The following is a 20,829-nucleotide window of genomic DNA, read 5'->3' as shown; positions in this document are numbered from 1 at the left end:
GAGGATCCTTTCTACTGCTGACCTTTGGGAGGAGGTTTGCGCTTGTTCAGGAGTGAAAATAGAGGCTTGTAATCTTCCAAGTGTTTTAAAACTTCTCTTTCCACTGCCTGTTTCACAGGCTACATAAACATGTTGAAGTGACCTCCAAATTTGCCATATCTTACTTGTTATTACAGATGGAACAATCAGTTCAAGTTCTATTCTTTTGGCCCAGTCCCTGCAACACTGCATCCATTCCCAGAACTGTGCTGCCACAGACCTCTTCTACCAGGGCAATTCGCAAGCCATCAGAGAGTGGCTTACTGTTGCCATTACTCGGACACTGCATCAAGGAGAGGAGAGTCTGTTAGACCTCACTAAACAGATCTGCTCCTTTTTGCAGGTAAAATATTTAGTAGTGTTTTATGCGCAGTGTTGGTTTTCTTTCTAAGGAGCCCTTGCTTTTTGTATGATTCTAACTTCCCTAATGCTGTCCCTCACTCTGAATTGTTTCTTTGGATGGATTGTATTCCTCTTCTGATCATACTGGGCATGCTGAAAACACAAGCAATAGCAACACTCTGGATCGTATTAAAATGAAGTGGCCTCACACTATGTCATTATTTACAATGCTGTATTTTATTTCAAAAAAAGAGGAGGGAGGTGGTTTGCTGCTGCTTGCTTGGGGGCTTTCATTATGAAATGTTGTGTTACAGACGGCACCAGAACAGTTTCCTGCTGAAGAGTTCCCAATTTCAGAATCCAAAGTCAATATGGATGTCAATTTTCCTGGGGCTGCATTTGTAATTGTGTCCTGTAAGGAAAGTCAGTCTGGATTCCGCAAAGAGTAAGTAATTGAGGGACCAAGAGTGGCAAAGATTAAAGGTGTGCCGCTGAGGCTGTGTGAACCCTGAGTATGTAGTTGCTCATTTTTTTTTTAGATTTTTCTCTTCTCAGAGACTCGTTTTCTGGGTCGTGGGATAAATACCACAGAGTGTTTCACCTTTCTGTGATGGGGTTGGGATTTTTAGTAGCTAGTTACAGTCTAACTGAACTGTTCTTGCTCTTTTCTTAGTTCATCCCTGTATAAAGCTCCTTGGGCTCGAGTGCTTGTCTACGGGCTTGGGCATAAAGTTAAAAGGAATGGTCAGTTAAACCTAATTGAAGCAGTGTGCTATCCTCGAGATGCCTCTCCAACCAACACAGGCCTAACGCCTCCCCCGACAACCAATCAGTACCCTTCAGTGATCACCCCTACGGACAAGGTCCACATCAAACTAGGTAAAAAAACCAAACCAAAAACCCCCCTTTTTAACTGTATTCTCAGAAGAGAGACAAGCATCATCATTGCCTCTGTAGGAGCTTCCTATGTTGTCACCACCCCTACCGTTGGTTAGGACAGTATTTTTGTACAAGGTATTAAGAAATGTGTCCTAGCAGAATCATTCTTAACCAAGAAAACACGGTTTTATAAAAGTTGGAAGCCATCTGACTCTGATTTTGTTAGTTCTGTTAAATCCGTCAGGATCTGCTTCTTTTTTTGATTTTGTGTGTTCCAAGAGTTCACAAAGTAGTGTTTTTGAATATTTGAGTGTTCAAGTTGGTGCTATCGCTGTTTGAGGTGCTGTGTTGGAGTTGGAGATTAATTTTTTTTTTTGCTTTTGTAGGTGGTTGTAGGGCCCTTTAATATGCACAGTAATATGTATGCAGTACAGTAATACATAGGTCATCCCTGCTTCTCAAGCAAGAGCAATCATTAATATTCTTTTTACTCTTCCAGCCTAAGGGAGAGACAGTATGATTTATTTAGAGCAGTGAAGGTGACTGAGTGCAGTAAGCTCTTAAAACTTTCCACTGAAGGTCCTTAACTTCTTTTGCTGAACTTGCAGCCTCTCTGATGCTTTTCTCAATACTGATCGGACACATCATATTACAAATAAATGATTTTGTCAAAGTCCTATATATATTTAAATATGTACAGGCGAAAAATGTTTCTATTTCATACATCATGTGAACAGAATGTTATCTGTACATTTATAATTATAGATTATATCAACTTATCGTTAAGGATAAACATTCCTATTTGTTTATTACAAGGTACTTAATAGAGAAAATTCTCACTTGGCATAAATGTAGCCTCCAAAAAATCCTAAAAGATAAGTTACTACTTTTACTTTACAAATCCTTAGAGTCACGATGAGTATTTTCTTTGACCTTTTGGCTTAGGAGTATCACCTCCTCCTGGAGCTGTGTTGGTCTTGCATTCTCTTCCCCTTGAATTCCCCCTGGCAATGGCATTCACAGAACAGCTATTAACTTGGAAATCGGAAGATGGGGATGGAAAATCAGAAGACGAACTGGATACTATTCCTGCTTCAGTTCTCTTGCAAGTAGTGGAATTTTTAGGTGAGAACGGAATATTTACTTGGTAATGATCACCAATAATGTGCTGGCTCAGGTGGAGAGTTTAGGAAAAAAAGAAAAATTACGATCACAAAGTATTTCTGAGCTCTTCCATTATATTGAAATTTTCTTCAAACTCCAGAAATTTTCTGTTGGTATGCACTTCTTGGAATAGCCTTCCTGTCTTTTTTAGTGCTGACATACAGCCATTGAAATTACCTTTTTTGTGCTTTTTTTAATGTTACTGTAACATTACCGTTACTGCAGCTCATGTAATAAAGCTACTAACAGTGAAATGCTGCTGACTCCCATGTCTTGCCTTCCACACACAGGGAACTTTCTCTGGACAACTGACATGGCAGCATGTGTGAAGGAATTAATATTCCATCTCTTGGCTGAGTTGCTTCGCAAAATTCACAATCTGGAGCAGAAAAAAAATCCAGCAGGATTGTCGTCTTCTATTGCCCTTCAGTTGAATCCCTGTCTAGCTATGCTTATGGCCCTGCAGTCAGAACTTCACAAGTTATACGATGAAGAAACGCAAAACTGGGTGTCTGGAAATGCGTGCGGTGGTTCTGGTGTTGGAGGGGCTGACCAAGGAAGGTTTTCAACATACTTTCATGCTCTGATGGAAGTCTGCCTTGCTGTAGCAGAAGTAACCTTACCTATCAATATGAGCGTAACAGCTAATGTGATGTCTTCAACAAGTGCCCCAAATCTTAGTGACTCTTCCTCCTCGTCTTCATCTTCTCCAGGACAGACACCACAGAGTCCAAGCCTGCTGTCAAAGAGGAAAAAAGTCAAAATGAAGCGGGAAAAGACGTCATCTTCAGGCAAACGGTCTTCATCCAGAGCAGCTGAAACAGATGCTGCAATCCTCAGTATAGGAGGAAGCAAGCCTGAGGATATGTTATGGTTTCACAGAGCACTGACTCTGCTTATAATTCTCAGACACCTAACTAAAAAGGATCCGCAAGGATTGGGTGTGACAAATGATGCTGTAGCAGATGCGTGTCAGGCACTAGTAGGTCCCACAGCTCATAGCCGCTTGCTTGTCATTTCTGGAATACCAACTCACTTGGAGGAGAGTACTGTCAGAAGTGCAATCAGAAAGGCATGTAATGCGCATGGTGGAGTCTTCAAAGATGAGATCTACATCCCTTTGCAGGAAGAGGATCCCAAAAAAATCAAGGACAAAGCAGAAGGAGGAGAATGCAGAACTGAACTGGAAAAACCAACTGTTTCCAGTAGTGCAGACAGTTTGGATATCAGCAGCTCTAGCAGTGTCACACCTGCCATGAGCGTTAGCGCTTCAGCGTCTACAAGCCAGGCTTCCCTCTGCAGCTCGCAGGGTATATCTCGGACCGTTAGTGATATCTCAGTTGACCAGTTTCAAGCTGGACTGGAACTGGCCATCCCACCAGGATTGCTAGAACCACATGTTGTTTCCAGCCAGGAGAGTTTGGATCTTTCACACTGCAGCACTGGAAGCCTTGGCAGCCTTGGCAGCCTCGGGGAACCGCTTGACAATGTAGAAACAGCGTCTGTGTCTGACGTTGGATCAATGTACACAGTCACATCTCTGGACAACCAGCCACTTCTGTCACGGCCAATCAAAGGTTTTGCTGTAGTGGAGGTAATAGCCTTCAATCAGGAGAGGGTGCCTTTTGGGTCAGCTTTTTCCGAAAGAATGAGATCTGATTCTAGTAACTTTTTTTAATCTCTGGCTTTGAGAAATACTGTACTTCTTGTGGTTTGTATGTAACACTGTGATCTGACTGTTAAGGAAAAAGGAAAAAGTGTGCTGTATGTTTTCTCCTGTAAAGATTCTTCTGCTTGACTGAGGCCACAATTTGAATGATGGAGAGTGAAAGGTACTGTTAGCCAGGTGTAGCTCAGTGTAGGTCATGGGTGCAGAATAAATGTATGTCAATGTGCACGTGAGACTAAGGAAATTGGGAGTTCTCAGCTTGGACGGGGGGCTGAGGAACACAGAACTTTACTCTGCATCGACTTTCTCTGTATCACTCAGTCTTATAAGTGTTTGCTGTTTCTCAAAGGACAGAGGGGACCTAGTAGTGGAGTTATCAAGTAGCAATTTTAAAACAGAAGGCAGTACTCTTGCATGTTCCAGCTTGTAGAGCTCATTGCCGCAAGGTGTTGTGGAAGCCAAGAGTATAAACAAATTCATAAGGGATTGAGTTCATGGAGGATGTGCAAATTGGTAGCTATTAAGCACAGCAGTCAGTGCAGCCTTCAGCTGAGGAAATCTTTAAACCGCTGATTTCTGGAGGCTGAGAGAATATGTAAAGGAACAGATCTATTCATTTCCTCTTTCATGTAACTTTCTTCAAAGATTTGCTGCTGGCCACTGCTGGAGATTAATTTAGAGATAAGTGGCCCTTTAGTTTGACCCGCAAGGCAATTATTTAGTACTTAATCACTACATTTTCACATATTTTAAACCATCTACAGATTCCTCTGTAAAGTTACTTCAGAAGAGATGATAAATTTTGTTGATGCCTGGTTCCAAATTAATTTTTAAAAGCATTGTGGATGGTTGGTGTTGGTGCCACATCACTCCAGGTTTTCAGCTGTGCACAAGAACCCTTCCTCTCTGTTACACTAACTGCATGCTACAGATTTATCAGAAGCTTGCAAAAGCACAGCTGTTTCTGATAGCTTGAATGTAGAGAGGTTTTTTGCATACTCTGGGATTGTATCAGTTTCCCTTTAGAAGAAAATCAGCTTATTCAGATAGAAAAATCTTCAGTTGCTATTCTTAAGCTATTAATTGACATGAAGACACCAGAGTTGAAATAAACCATAAAGCGTGTACAGAAAGCTGTCAACGTATTCACATTGAAACCTATTCCAAGTCTGTAGCTGCTCTGATGATGATGCGTGGTGATTATTCTCGGAATCAAAGGAAGTTATTGTTCCTGTTCCCAATTTGTGCAGCCGAGACTTCAAGGCCTGTGCTAATTTAGGTCTGTCTTTCTGATCGGAGAATTGAAGCAAGGACAGCAGAGTTGCAAATAATGACATGTTACCTATCTAAAACATTAAACTTCTTGTCTGATGTTTCTAAGGGCTGTCTCCAGACTAAGAAGTGAAATAGCTGGTTCAGAGCTGTGCCCGATTAACTGGCAGCGTGGTGATTTCAGTGGCTGGATGTTCTCAGAAAGGATGTTTTCTAGGCCAAAGCTGATTTCTGGTATCAAATTATTGATGTAGAAGAATGCTAGAAGAGATGCAGTAGTGATTATCTGCATGGGAAGGGGAGAAAGCTTAAGACCCAAATTCATATAAATGGAAGTTAATTTGTTTTGTCAGAATTCCTGTTAACTAATTTCATTATTTGTACAGATAAGGTCAAGAGCTAAAATAGAGAAAATCCGAGCCAGTCTATTTAATAGTAGTGATCTCATTGGTTTGTCAAGTCTGGATGGTGAAGATGAACTGATGGAAATGTCAACTGAAGAGATTTTAACTGTTTCTACTGTAAATCAGAGTTTATTTGACACACAAGGGAGCCCAGCACTAGAAGATTATTTCAATGATAAGTCAATAAAAGGTATGTGGTTTTCATATTGGCAAATACCTCACTTGTATTGTGCATTTTTTTGGGGATATGCAGGAGTCAGATTCTCCTTGCTGGTATAAATTCAGTATGACTCACCAATTGATGAGTGATAACGAGGGGGAGCCAGGAAGTAATTTCAAAGCAAGTTTCCTCCCTCTCATCAGTTGGTAAGCAGCTGTTTGCAATCTGAACATTGCTCAACTGGCCTCACAGCTAGTCAAACAGTAAAAAAACCCAAACCAACCAAAAAACCCCACAAAAAACTCCTCACCAACCCAAAAAACTAAGTTGTTTAGTAACTTTTTTGAGAAAATAGCCACTGTAATAATTTACCACTGTTAGATTCAGCATAATTTTAGAGTAGAAACTGTTCAAGTAGAACAGCTAGTAATTTATATTCTCTAACACCATGAAAGGTATATAGACCCTAATATACCTGGAGTGGGCCAGAATCCTGAGTCAAGGAACAGGGGAGAATAATACTTGGAGGAAGTTCAGTTGACTAGTAGTTCAATTGATAGCTGTCAGTGTGTACCTATGCAACGTAATTTTTATACTGACATCGTAAATAATCTACTTTTTCATTACTGCTACAGTCACTCAAATAATAATTGCAGTATGTGGCCAAAACAGGAGAAGGCATTCAATTCTCTATGATTAATGGGGGTATTAGAGTGCAGAAAGGTCAGGTCTGCTAGTAGAATTTTTTCCAAGTGATTTTCTCTCTCGGAGCAACTAGTATGTGATGCAATATTTTAGCTGAATGCAAGATGTTTTTTCACATTTCAGATTCTAAACATTTGTCGTGACATTTTGTACCATATTGCCTTTTTTTATTAATTAGGTGAGAAATTGGTCCCCGGTGCTCGGGAAGTCCTCACAGAAATATTTAAAAGCTGCGTCCATTCTGAGCAAATGCTGAGCTTAACTCCAGCGAAACCTGTTAAGGTTGCTGATATCTATCTTAGTAAAGAGCAAATAAATTCTCAGACTCCTGGAAACCTTCTTCATGTGTTCTTCACAAATGTCCGCCCTCCAAAGAAAGTGCTAGAGGACCAGCTTACTCAGGTAGTGCTTTGAAAACTATTTTCAGCATCTTTTTGTGTAACTTGAAAGCACTGAGTAATTATTCACTTTCTATGTTGGAAGATTTTAAGGAAATATGGTGTGCCCAAGCCAAAATTTGACAAGAGCAAGTACAACAAGGCGGGCAAAGAACAGCATCCAGTGAAAGTTGTGAGCACCAAGCGCCCAGTTGCTAAACCACCTACGAAGGAAAAGTCTATGCTCAATAGTGTCAGGTTGGTGTCTTCAGCCTTTTGGCAGTTGCAAAACATTTGATTTCTCTTTAGGAATCCAGGTTTTTATTCCCCCTCCCTCTGTACTTCCATGTATGGATTCAAAGAGGGAAATGCGACTTTGAGGTTATAAAAGACCTTCAAGGAACGTTTTGGTTTCTTGAACAGATGAAAGAAAACTTTCATCCTAACATTTGCTTTGTCCCTTAGCCGAACAGCCTTAAGTGAGAAAAAACCTACTGTAAAGCCAAAATCTCCTGAGAAGAGCAAACCTGAAGAGAAGGACCCTGAAAAGTCTCCCACAAAGAAACAGGAAGGTAGTAGCTCTAGAGAATTTTTCTATAGTATTACATCGTAGAAAAGAAACACATTTTTTGTATTGGCATGCTTATATGATGTCATGTTAGATTTAGTTTTTAATGAGGCTAACTTAATTTTTTAAAATCATGATTTAAAATACTTTTGTATATCTGTAAATCTGGACTCATCAATGTAAGTGAGAGCAAACCATGCTCATGCAATTCCTGCAACAGCATGTAGGCCATGTGAATACACTGGGTAGAGAACTGACTTCCTAAGAGGTATAGTTTCAAGGCTTTTTTTGTACGGTGGGGGATTAGAATATCATGGGGTTGAACTAGGTGGTTTTTAAATCGTGTTTCTCAACTTACATAGGAAAATTACAAAGTTACAAGAGGAAAATTGGACGAAAGAGAAGCTTTAGATGCCTCATATCTAGTCTATCCATGGAGGAGACAGCACAGCCATGCTATGACAGGGGTTACTTCCAGGGTCTTGCTTGATATTTCTTTCTCTAGTCAGGTGGAAGAGTGAATAGACATGAGCTTGGACTCTGCTCTTCACTGTAGGAAATGCCAGGTTAGTTCAGGAGAGGGGGAATTTCAGCATTCAGCCAAGTATGGATCCTTGGTACCTGGTTAGATACATTGGAGGAGCTCTTCCAGAGGGCAGCTGGGGAATTTGTGTCCTTGAGAGGAGAGAATGAGTGCCGTTTACTGAAGGCCAGACTGGAGCTGAATAGCATGATGTTTAGAACTAATTGAGAAATGAGCCATGGTGGGATGGGTGGAACCAGGAGAGAGCTGGCACATAGCCACCTCGTACACTGACCCTTTTCCTGTGTGGTGTGTAGGCTTTATAGTAAGTCATTAACTATTTGATGGTCCTGTCTTTGCTGTCAGTTCCTGAGGAGAAGTATTTGACACTGGATGGATTTCACAGATTTGTGGTTGACCGATCTAAACAGGATATCCGTAGTGTGTGGAGAGCTATTTTGTCCTGTGGATATGACCTACATTTTGAAAGGTAAATTTTGCAAATCTTTTCGTAAAGGTGATACTGATTAATTGTGCTTACGTTAAAAAGAACTTGGTTCCAAGTGTTCCTATTCCAAGTAGCTTTAACCAGTGTGTTGGTAACACACAAACTTCTATCCATGGCTGCAAGGCCTGGAGAGAAAATTGTTGGTTATTTTCTTAAAACATGCTTTAAAAGAGTCACTATGCTGTCAAAATGCAGGTTCCTGACTTTCTTGTACACAACATAGCTAACAAAATCATATGCTGTACTGTCCTTTATAGCTTCCAAACTATATAATAAATTGGCCTGATGAGAATTGTAGATCCATCTGGCTGTCTCTGGTTTCCTTCCACAACGGCTCTCCGTTCTGTGCACCGGGTAGTTGTTGAAACTGGCAGTGTTGTTACTGGGTCAGTGGTAATGTAGAAGAGGGAACGGTTACTTTCTTGGTAATACTGTACAGGAAGAAAGTCCCTTAAATGAATCCTCCTTATCTCCCTGTGTCAAGCCACAAGCTAATTGCCACATCTTCTTCCCCTATATCCACTTCAGAGCATAAAGAAGATAGTGCGGTAAGCGAGCTTAATAGGCAGTCCCTTTTTTTCTTAGTAATAACAGTGAGACAAGGTAGGTGATAAATCAGTTCTTGCTCTCCAACTGGAATTTTTGTAACAAAACAGCTCTGCTTAAGAAAAGGGGAGAGAAGTAGAACAAGATACCTGCTGTTGTGCTCAACACGCTCTTAGTAAGCTGTATTGCACTTACGTTTCAGCCGGTCTTACTCCTTTAACGTTTCAGGTGTGCTTGCATTGATGCAAGGCATGCTCAAAAAGCGTCCCGGAAATGGACACTGGAAATGGATGTAGCCCTTGTCCAGTATGTTAACAGGCTTTGTCGTCACCTTGCAATTACACCAGCACGACTCCATCCCCATGAAGTTTATTTGGATCCAGCTGATGCAGCAGATCCCAGAATTTCCTGTCTGTTGAGTACGTATAGTTTGTTTGCATAGAGACTTTCTTCAACAGAAGAGCTGGGTAGCATTCCTGAACGACCTGGCTGTCGCCCAGGTACTTGGGACATTCCTTTGGAGGTTGCAGATTGGAGCCTCTGTGGGCCGAGGGGGACAGTGAGTCGAGGTCTTCTTTCTCTTTGGGTGTGCTTGGGCACCGCAGTGCCTCTGGCAGCGTTGTTAGCAGTACGCTGCAGCTGTTCTCTGCTCCCCCAGCACACCTCCTAGAGCGGGCTGGAGCAAGAAGATACCTGGTGAGTTTAGCGTGCTGGGGGAAGGAAGGTTGGATTTCAGTTCTGGACTTGGGCAGACTTTGGTCACCTAAATCCTGTTCTAAGCACTAAATTCCTTTAAGAGGGTCTCCAGATAGGGCAAATTCAGTGATGATGAAAGATACTGAACTCAGACACCCAGAGACTCGAGATCCAGGAAGGAACGTCACGGGTCATGGCTGTTTTTGCATCTTCAGCCCTCTTGTTGATGTGCAGCGATCAGGAGGGGCTGCTTTAGAAGGAAGCTTGTGTGGCTCCTGGACTGAATCTGCTGGGAAGATGGACTTTGCAGTAGGTAGGGAATGTCTTTATCTCTCTGACTGGATGTTTCCCACCTCAGATGTTCCCGTTGAAAGTCTACGCCTACGGTTTGCACTGCTTCAGTCTCTCAATACAACGTTGGAGACGTTCTTCTTACCACTGGTGGAGCTTCGGCAGACTGAGATGTACGCCAATAGTATTGCTGCGTTACTGCAAGAGGCCAAAGGTCAGTGTCTCGGGGAACAAGGTTGTTGCCTGAAAGGGTGAATTTCTTAATATATTTTGCAGAAGGTTTTAATGCCTGTATACATGTGACGGAAAGGAGAACACGGAGGGGAGAGGGAAAGCAAGATAGCGAGTAGTTTCAGTGTGGTAACAAAGGCTTATTGGCTTCGTTCTCGGCCTGATAAGCTGGCACGCAGTCTGTCTGAGGTGACAGCCCAGAATCTGCACTAACCCAAGGGCACTTCTCAGCGTGGGAGTTTTTTTCTTTTTCTTAGTTTGCTTTTTAAAGGCGGGGGGGATTATTTTTGTCGGCAGTTAATCGCACTGTGCAGTTTTCTTGACCATGGAGGGAGTTGGCCCATCTTTTTCTGCCTGTGGGTGGCCTTCAAATGGGCCTAAACACCCTTTATCTTCTTGGGCATATCCATAAATTAAAATCCTTTGTTAATCAACAAGCAGCAGATCAGGTGGAAGTCCAGGGACATGTTGGCACCCTCGTTGTCATTGAAGTTGTAAAATTAGAGAGATCAAGAAAATACTTACTGTGCATCAGCATTTAAAATAGTTTTTTACAAGCCTCCATTAGCCAACAAACAAAACCGAGATTTAGGTCATTACATTTCCCAAACTTGTTTTCTTCTGAAGAAGGAGAAGATACAGAAGTCACCGCAGGTGTCAGTGTGTAAGTAGGCTTTTGTATTCGCCCAGCCAAGAAAAAAAACAAACTTGTAAACCCAGCATGGGGAGGTGAGGAATGTTCAGAGATTTTTGTCTTTCTAGAGCCCATGTTTATGGTGCCATGTGACAGCCCTATTTTTTTATCATGTTTTCTTGCCTCTAGCATTACTGTCAAAACATCTCAGATTTCTGAAAGCTATTTGGCAAAGTGTTTCTGATTTACAGAGATTCTGGTAGTGTTGCTAGGATCTATTTATGTAACATTGGAATTGTGTTCATCAGTGTTCTAACCCAATGTGCTTCTTCCAGTAAACATTAGTAACAAATACTTAAAAAATAAAAAATAAAAAAAAAAAAAAATTGAAGAGGTGGGTTAGCCATATCTTACCTACCTAATGAAGGTGAAATGATTACTCTGCTGTTGTCCATTAGAGAATTTCAGAAAATAAGATTGTAGAAGGCTAGATTAACTATACTGAAACATGTGTTTCTTTATTTAGGTTTAATCTTTTATGACACAAAGGTGACTGTAATGAACAGAGTGCTGAATGCCACCGTCCAAAGAACTGCTGATCATGCAGCCCCAGAAATCACCCTGGATCCCTTGGAAATAGTTGGAGGTATGGGAAACACTTATCCTTTTGAAAATTCATTTTAGTCCATTGCAACAAGTCAGATCTGTTTTAACCAAGCTCAGATGCTTATTAATGCAAAATACTCTGAGTATGGGGATTTTCTTTTTGTCTTTTGTTTTTAAACAGGGGAGATCCGTTCTTCAGAAAATTCCTATTTCTGTCAGGCAGCAAGGCAGCTAGCCTGTGTGCCGTCCTCGCAGCTCTGCGTTAAACTTGCCAGCGGTGGAGACCCTACGTACGCCTTCAACATTCGGTTCACAGGGGAGGAGGTTCATGGAACAAGTAAGTCGGGATTACAGAGTTACCGGCATGGGTGACATCAGGTACAGTCGTGAGAACTTAGTCCAGGTGGAATCCAAGTTCTCGCCAGAATGTGGCTCATGTTAACTTTGAGGAGCGGCGTTACCTTTGTGGTGTCTGTAGCCCTGCAGATGGAAAAGAATGAAGCTTCCAAGAATTAAGTGAGCCAGATGGTTAATTTTCATATCTTAGCTAATACAGCCGGAAGTGTGAGTGCCTGTGCCTGTGACTTTGCTAACCAGAGCAAGTAAATAAAGTAGTAACGTGTTGTTTGAAGCATGGGGAGAGCATGTAGTAAGAATGTCTCTTCAGGCTGGTTTGCTCAGCCATGGTAAACCCAGCCTGTGCTGATAACAAAGATTACTTTTTTTTTTAAAGTACTTGCTTGTTAGTAATGAGCTAGGTAATGCTCCTGTGGTTTTTATTGTTAAAGTGATGTGAGACTGTATAGCCAGTAGATTAAGATGCCATTAAATACTGGTGTAGGATACATTATCAAACGTAGCTGTCAAGGAATATGCAAGCGTTAACAATTAAAAATGGCCATGCCCAAGTGAGGTCGTTTTGAGAACTGTTTTCAACTTGTCATCGGAAGCATGAACTTCAGCTTGTCCCAGCCAAGCTGAAGAGGTGGCGAGTGTGGTAAGGGTTTTGTTCTTTAAAAACAGTCCTTAATTTTTGCAGTAAATGGTATTAAAATTGCATCTTCCTCATTTTTGTGAGGAGACATACAATATTTCTTGTAATAATTTTAACAATTTTCGTGTGACTGGTTAAAAGAACGAACCTCATAAAGAAATAGACATTGAACTGTCCTGACTTTACCTAACCAGTGCAGAGACAGCCTCCTCGTGACACAGGAGTACTGCTTTTCAACAGAAAGCATTAAGCGATAATCTTACTTTATTAAACAAGATTATTGTGCCTTCTCTTCTCTTGATGCTGTATTTTAATTTGTGAGGTTTATGTGGATGCTCTCCAGCCTCATTTGGATATTGACTTTCGTTGGGGTTGCTGGCTCCCTTGGAGGCTACGTGGGTTGCGTCTACTCCAGGAAGAGACTCGATTTAAACAAAAGCCGGGAAAATCTCGCTGTGCAAATCTGGTGAATAATTGATAGGGCATCAAGGCAAATATCAACTGTGTGTCAAAGAAGAAAATTGATCGCTGCTATCTAAATTAATGCAGTCTGTGTACTAATTGTAATAGGTCCTTTTTTGGAGATTCATGGGGTTCCTTTTTGGAGATTCATGGGGTTCCTTTTTGGAGATTCATGGGGTTCCTTTTTGGAGATTCATGGGGTTATATGGAGTTAGAGAAGAAAAGCCCCAAATACACTTCTCGTATTTACCCATTACCATCATCTATCAAATTGTGTAAAGGAAAATTCTTGTAAGTGTGCACCTATTAGCTGAACAAAGAGCTCCTTGATGCCTTCTCTCCCAGGGGAATTCTTTACTCTTTAAGGTCTGTGGTGGTTATTGGCAGTATCTATAAAGAGGTAAGTGTTATGTCCACAGCTCAGCATCTGTAACGGTTTCTGATGCGTTGCCTCACTGCTTTTAGCTGTGGAAATGCCCTGATGTTATGAAGACAACACCATTCATCTTCTAGTCAAGTAATGAATTCCATTTGTAGGCCAACTAGTGTAACAAATGTTTGTGCTAGTCTTACACAGAGTGCTGAAAGACAAAGCAGCACTTAGGAATTCAGCAGGAAGCAATTCAGTGAATATTTTTTGCATGTGATTAAACTATTTAAGTGTGGACTTGCACATGAATAGTAGGCTGGGATGGCTACCCCACTCTTCTTTAAGCCACGTGTCTGTGCAGTCAGGGAGGTTAAGGGTGTAATCTAAGGCTCGAAACGTGATTTCAAGGAGAAGGGCAAATTCTGAATTAAAAGGCAGTGGTAAGAAGCCTCAGAGGGCATTTCATTATTTTGCCCCTCTCTTTTTCAGGTGGATCTTTCCGTCACTTCCTTTGGCAAGTCTGTAAAGAGTTACAGAGCTCCTCGCTCTCCCTTCTCCTGTTGTGCCCGAGCTCTGCAGTCAATAAGAATAAGGTGTGATACCTCAATGCAAGAAATGAAGTTGCTTTTCTCTTTTTGAATGCATGTGTTTGAACCGGAGTAGAACCCGTTCAGTCAGCAATACGGAGAGAAGCTTCAGATCAACAGCCCCTGTTAGCGCTTCTAAGCAGACAGGTCTCACATGCCTGACAGAACTGAAAATGTCTGTTGATGAATTCCCTGTTGCGCTTCAAGTGGCACTGCAGGAACTTGACGAAGTCGCCAAGCAGTTAAAACTGCAAAATGTAGCAGAATTAAGACTCCTGATCAAAGTTGACTTAGAGTGAATCTGGTTCAGTCGTCTGATTTAGAGATTGCCCATCCCAAACTAGTGAAGTCATATTCTGCTGGTATTGTTCCAGGAATGTCACCAGGAAAGTCAGTCGCATTGCTAGTAGCATAAGACGCTCCATCCATGCTATTTAATGCATATTTAGTGTTCTCCTGTTTTGGGCAGTGGATATATTATAGAAACGAGAGAAAGCTTATGGCCCAAAGAATTTACAGTAGTTTAGGTATAGTTCCTTCCTAGGGATATCCACAAGGTAGGAAAACAGCTCATTTCCCTCAACTTCAGGCCAACTGCGTGGCAAGACCTGGCTTTGTGTGTCCAGACTGTATTTCAGAAACATCCCACAACTTAGAGTGAGATAAGGAACTGGTAACACAAATACAGGAGTCCTGTGAGTGCTGATTAACAGAGCTTGTCAAAGCGGGGCTCTCAAGGAAACCGTCTTAATGGTATTGCTTTTGATCAGTAAGTGATAAGATAATGTGATATAATATCACTGTGTAATATGTACAGACTCCGTGCCACACATGAGCAAATCCTTTTGGAGCCCACTGAACCGTATTCATCGTGTTCAGATCAGTATTTTCACAAGCTCGTTAACTTGTGGACCTGCAGGGTATGCATCAGTTGTTAAATACTGGTTTGTGTGCTCTATTCTGTTTTGTTTTTCCAAAGGGGAAGTACATTTTGACGCCTAGCCCTATAACCTACGCAGAGGAGCAGTTATTCCATTTCTTTGGGCAGCTCTTGGGTATTGCAATTCGAGCAGATGTTCCTCTGCCCCTTGACCTCCTGCCCTCCTTCTGGAAGACCCTGGTGGGAGAGCCACTGGATCCCGACGTTGATCTCCAGGAAGCTGACATCCTCACCTACAACTACGTCAAAAAATTTGAAAACGTAAGTAACTTTTTGTCTCTTCCCTCCTTTTTTCCAGGGTTTCCCCCACAAGCACGTTGTTCTGGTAGCAGCTGACTTTCCTGCCTGCTGTAAATGGTAGTGGTTGGCTTCACGGTTAGCAGATGTTTTTCATGTGAGCAGGGCATGAAGTGTTTTGACTCATCTTGGGTGCAGGATTTTGCATCCTGATGCCTTGGAAAAGCTGCTCAGTCTCCTCCGCTGCCAGGCACAGTGGAATTAAGGCTTTTGAAACGTTTACCAGAACTTGGCAGTGCTAAACCAGAAAATTACCCGCCAAAGCAATTACTGGCTTTCACTGTCCGTGACATCTCCAGATGATATAACGAGCGCGCTTTGGACGTTGTGGCGATACCTTAAATGAGTCACAAGAATAACACACAACAACATGCTGCTCATAAGATACTATTCTTGTGTTTCGTGACAGTTAAACGATGAGACAGAACTGGAAGCTCTGTGTGCAGAAATTGCTTCTCAGCATTTGGCAACAGAGAGCCCTGACTGTCCTAACAAGCCATGCTGCAAATTCACCTACCTGACCCTGACAGGGGAAGAAGTGGAGCTTTGTCCCAGGGGCAGGCACATTCCAGTGGGGTGAGTAACGGCTTTCCTGGCAGGATGTTGCACTGGGTTATATAGGAAAGGAGCATCCCTGGAATCGTTTTCCAAGCACCAGCTTCTCCAGAGATGCTTTTGTAACAAGCCGAAGGCTGGAACTATCTGGGAAAGCTTTACATTTGCTAGTGGGAACTTGGAATCTCTAGCACTGCCTCTTCTTCTGTAAGAAGCAGGCAGCTGAGGAGCAGTGCTCATCAACTGCTCACTGACTTCAGTAAACACCCACAGTTAGGAGGCTTGTGAGAGCTGGGCAAGCGTGAGAGAAGAGGAGGAAGCTGGGGAAAGTGGAATTAAATTGGGAAGCATCAGAATGCAAATAGCTGAGTGCTCCCTCTTGATTATTCAAAAGCGGAATCTCGCCATAAAACCCTCCTGTATGTAACGGTCTGGGGTAGGGCAAGGGGTTCTTCCACGTGCTCCTTTCTTGTCCTGAATCTCTGCCCTGGCAGGTGGGAGAACAAGGACGTGTATGCAACAGCGATCCGGAGCTTGAGGATGCGTGAGCTGCAGACTCCGGAGTGCATGACTGCAGTGCGTGCTGGACTTGGGTCTATCATTCCCCTGCAGCTTCTGACCACGCTGACCCCTCTAGAGATGGAGCTGAGGACGTGTGGGCTTCCGTACATTAACCTGGAGTTTCTCAAGGTGTGGAAACTTACCTGTCTGACGCGGAGAGGAGAGGACCCTCCCACGTGGAAGGTGTTAGGGGAGAAGCTTCTGCTTGTGATATAGCCAGGACGGTCCTTGTGGAACGCTGGCCGGTGCTTGGACACCGCCCTTTGCCCCCAAGGAGGCTTTTTAAGATTTCACTGGATTCAGGAAATAATAGGAGTGGGGCTTGTTCCAGAAAGGAATAATGAATTTACTTTTTAACATGAAATTTTAAATCTATCTCCGTTTTATTGAGCTTTATTCAATATTTTCCACTTGAGCTACGGGCTGAAACAGCCATTGCCCTTATTTTGAATTGCAAATAGCTTCTGAAAATCTCAAATTAATCTGTAACAGACAACTTCTGCTCCTAAATACTTCCATTTCTTTACCATAAGAATCATGCCATAAAAAGGACTGCTCTCTTCTGTCAGAAGTTGTAGAATATTCTCAACCACAGGTGTTTGCCTTCTTTTGTGTTTTCCTTAAACAGCAGCGATGCTGAACTGCCCCGGCCCTGCGTATTAAACAGAATAGCAACGTGCACTGCCTGCACTACGGGGGAAACACACTAAGAGAAGCCTGTCACAGGAGCTGATGGGCCAAAGAGATCCGAAACCATGTGTACTAACACGCTACCGTGGCTGGGTTTCCTGATGATTTTGAAAAGGCGGGAGGATGTGGGGAGAGAAGTGTAGTTACCCTCTTATACTTTAAGTGGGGAAGACTTGTGAAGGGAGAAGAAAGCGGCAGTGGACATCTCGCTTTCTTTTCTCTTAGGCACACACCATGTACCAGGTGGGCCTGATGGAAACGGATCAGCACATCGAGTTTTTCTGGGGCGCGTTGGAGATGTTCACTCAGGAGGAGCTCTGCAAGTTCATAAAGTTCGCCTGTAACCAGGAACGAATCCCCTTCACCTGTCCTTGCAAAGACGGAGGCCCCGATACTGCCCACGTCCCGCCGTACCCCATGAAAATCGCCCCCCCTGACGGAGCTGCAGGTGTGTTTGCCCTCTGCCTCCTAAGGCGGAGAGAATCCGTTCCGCTCCCATCGCGGTTCTAGCTTTCCATCCCCCTTTCTTTTTAATTTACAGGTGTATTTAGTGCACAAAGAATGACAAAAGAGAGGCAGGTAGTTACGGCTGTAAATGAGAGGTGTTTAAACCATGTAAATAAAATTTAAAATAAACTTCAACTACTTAAAACATTGCCCTCCAGAGACAGTTAAGAGGCTGTGTATAATATTTGTCTCGTACGCTTTTAAAACGATGGGACTATCGGAAAAATACCAGCCCGAGGCCCGACTGAGCAGCACAGGTTGAAGAGACGCGTTACAGGCAGGAATCTGGTATTTTCGGTACTTCGCAGTAAGGGGCGTGGGGGAAGGATGCGTCGGGAGAATCGGGTGGAAAGCGGGAGGTGTGTTCAAACCCCTCTGGCGCTTTGTCCCCTGCAGGTTCTCCGGACTCTCGGTACATCCGTGTGGAAACATGCATGTTTATGATCAAGCTTCCGCAGTACTCCTCACTGGACATAATGCTGGAAAAGCTCCGATACGCCATCCACTACCGGGAGGATCCCCTCAGCGGCTGAGGGGGTGACCGTCTGGATTGTTTCGTGACTCCGCTAATGTTGGAAACCCTTCAATTCACCTAAAAATACCTCCTGTAACACTGCGTGACGAGCTGGAGGTTAATTTATTTTCTGAACTTTTGTTCCCGTTACAATAATTACTGGAAGACTTACATTTTGTATTTGTAGACTTCGTGGTGGACTGGTTATTTTGCTGCCTTGTTTGTGGAATATTTGTAGGATAGTTTAGTAAAGACCAGTTTGTGTATAATTTAATTTTGAAAAACCTTTAAACATGTACATTTCTAATTTTGTAATTTAGAATGATATTACCCATGCAAACACAACAAAAGGGAGGGTGTTCTGAGTTTGGGAGCTCTCGGAGGTGAAGGCTCGTAGATCGCTCTCCCCTGAAACATTTTTGAGTACAAAAATGGAAAGAACCGGGTCTGGGGAGGGAATTGCTGCTGGGCACCTGCAGGAACAGAGCACGGCACCTCTGCTGTCACAGGCAGAGATCGTGCCGGATTTCTAGCACGGGCCTGAGTTTTGGAGCAGAAGATGCGCTGCCAGACTGCATGTTTGCCTTCCCACCACTTCCTTGTAACTTTTTAAACTATAAGCAAGCGCACGGGTGGCGGCTACAGTTAATTTGGGGTTTCAGCCGGGCACTTCTGATTCGGAAGATTTATAATGGAAAGAACAGTGAAAGGGCCATAATTCACTTGGGTTCTCGCCCTAGATGTTCTTGAAGATCTGCTTTGCTTAGTAACAGAATAATTTATTGTAATTAAAATATTAGCAGAAACAAAATGGCTTCTCTCTGTATGGTGTAAGATACCACAGTTCAAGCTTATAATCTGTGACTTTATCCTATTTCCGAACAAGCTTTCAGAATAATCAGTGTGTGGTTAAACACCTCTAACTCATTTTTGTACTCAAAAATGATCTTTGATCTAAGAGCAAATTATCCTAGAAATGTGACATCCGAAAGGAGGGTGAGGTGGGGGGAAGGCACCGAGTTACGCGTTTGAAGATAAAGCTTCTATTTTCTGTGGAAAGACAATAGCAGACTATGGAGAGAGAACAATTCTCTGACTTTTGTATCTTGTGAAATACGTTCTGGGGTGCTTTCAGAACAAGACACCGACCCGCGTTATCTGCATTCACTCCTATAAAAGCGGTTGCGCTGTACCGGCTGCGTTTAAAAGTACGGCGTTGCTTTCTTAATCACTTAGGAGCCGGCACAAGTGAGAGTTACCTGCCTGCTAAAGAAGGGAAGAGGACGTCCTGCAGTCACCGCGGCGCTACTCGGCTGGGTGCTGTGTGTAAGTGAAGCGCCACTACTGAGCTGCAGGTTCGTTGTTCTCCTTCCGATGTGCTTCACGCACGCCAGCCACGCGGAAGGTCTGCGATGGGGCGTGCGTGACTGTGCTTTAAGGTGGGTATTCTGTCTCTTTAGAAGCCAGCGTCCGCTAATTTTGGCTTGTCAGTGGCAATGGGAATTGAAAAAGCTGTATTTATTGTATATTATTGTGAATATTGGGAACGATGAGTGCGTGGTGCTTGGAAGATAAAATGTGAGTAAGAGAGAAAAGCCTAAACAAGTGTGTCGATTCTTGTTCTTCTGTGAGCGCATGGAAAAACGCGTGTGCAGCAGCTGTAGGGATAGTTGTTGGCATATGGAGCCTCCAAATCCCGCGGCTAGGAACGCTGTCATACCCTTCTCTTGCCTATCGCCCTGTCAAAGGAGCAGATACCCACAGGAAGAATATTTACTCTTGAACTGTGTCCATTTCCTGGTAGAAGCACATACGTAGCTGAGAAATCATTCTGAGCGCGCGCAAACACACGTGGAGTTTGCAAAGACCAAGGGGAAAACGAAGCAGACGGAGTGGCTGGGAGCCGGTTTATTCCCATCGGGGACGTGCGTTCCCAAAGACGTGCCGCAAGCAACAGTGTGGGATGGCGGTTGAGTTTCGTGGCAGAACTGTTGCTGCTGACAACGCTGCGTTTGGGGTTTCTTTCTAAGCGGTTGGCTCATGGGTTTGTCTTGGGTTTAAATCGCCCATTTCGAGCCCTCAACGCTTTGGGCGGACCTGCGGCGCGGTCGCGTGCCTCGCTCGCGGGGTTTGCGACCTCAGCGTGCTGGTGTTCGCCAAGGCTGGGATTACAGCTGCGCGTAAGGAACCGCTCCCTCGGGGAGCGCGCCTGAGCGGGACATATCTGCATCTTGGCCCTGAAAAGTGTGCTGTAAAGTTACTTGATACATATTTATTACAATTATTTATGATTACAAATAACAAACTTTTAGTCCACGCTGTTTACACCTTGCTGTGTAAATGAAGCTTCTTATACAGGAAAAATGTCACACCAATAAATAACCTTCATCGTCTTTGGGTTTCTCTGAAGAACGGTATGAGCCCTGCAAGAGAATGCGTTGTGGTGGGTTTTTTTTTTTACGTTACTAGGAGGGAAGTGCTGCAGTGCTTCGGCTGTAGCTCCAAAGGCCTTTTAATTAAAGCTTTTCTAATCATCATTACTTCCTTGTGCTTTAAATGAACTTGACATTGTAACAGGCTTGTTTGTCAAAGCAAAGATTGGTTTGTGACTTTTTTTTTTAATATATATTCATTCAGAATGTAAAATTATACTAAACAATGGAAAAACTCTGGAGCTGGGTCTCAGTTCTAGCTTGGTGTGTGTCCACCTCGGTACCGTACACAGCGTTAACCTGTGA

General features: G+C 43.1%; 1 protein-coding gene across 2 annotated transcripts in view; it reads left to right on the top strand.

The window, feature by feature from the left end:
* HECTD4 (HECT domain E3 ubiquitin protein ligase 4) overlaps positions 1 to 20,657 on the top strand; it is a 77,015-nt gene extending 56,358 nt beyond the window's left edge. For both annotated transcript variants that reach the window (XM_059827450.1, XM_059827449.1), the window contains exons 57-76: positions 177 to 382; positions 696 to 826; positions 1,055 to 1,260; positions 2,206 to 2,385; positions 2,715 to 4,018; positions 5,752 to 5,959; positions 6,813 to 7,036; positions 7,118 to 7,269; positions 7,477 to 7,583; positions 8,469 to 8,592; positions 9,385 to 9,575; positions 10,211 to 10,357; positions 11,535 to 11,654; positions 11,796 to 11,951; positions 13,930 to 14,033; positions 15,007 to 15,228; positions 15,674 to 15,840; positions 16,314 to 16,509; positions 17,296 to 17,518; positions 17,974 to 20,657. In XM_059827450.1, the coding sequence (XP_059683433.1) occupies positions 177 to 382; positions 696 to 826; positions 1,055 to 1,260; positions 2,206 to 2,385; positions 2,715 to 4,018; positions 5,752 to 5,959; positions 6,813 to 7,036; positions 7,118 to 7,269; positions 7,477 to 7,583; positions 8,469 to 8,592; positions 9,385 to 9,575; positions 10,211 to 10,357; positions 11,535 to 11,654; positions 11,796 to 11,951; positions 13,930 to 14,033; positions 15,007 to 15,228; positions 15,674 to 15,840; positions 16,314 to 16,509; positions 17,296 to 17,518; positions 17,974 to 18,110 (4,505 nt within the window). In that variant the 3' untranslated portion in view covers positions 18,111 to 20,657. The remainder of the gene's footprint in view (positions 1 to 176; positions 383 to 695; positions 827 to 1,054; positions 1,261 to 2,205; positions 2,386 to 2,714; positions 4,019 to 5,751; positions 5,960 to 6,812; positions 7,037 to 7,117; positions 7,270 to 7,476; positions 7,584 to 8,468; positions 8,593 to 9,384; positions 9,576 to 10,210; positions 10,358 to 11,534; positions 11,655 to 11,795; positions 11,952 to 13,929; positions 14,034 to 15,006; positions 15,229 to 15,673; positions 15,841 to 16,313; positions 16,510 to 17,295; positions 17,519 to 17,973) is intronic.
* Positions 20,658 to 20,829: the final 172 nt, after the last annotated feature.

This window comes from Gavia stellata, chromosome 21, assembly GCF_030936135.1.
Source record: "Gavia stellata isolate bGavSte3 chromosome 21, bGavSte3.hap2, whole genome shotgun sequence".
Taxonomy (NCBI): Eukaryota; Metazoa; Chordata; class Aves; order Gaviiformes; family Gaviidae; genus Gavia; species Gavia stellata.
Note: the sequence above shows the minus strand (reverse complement) of the source record. Positions and strands in the feature narration are given on the sequence as shown.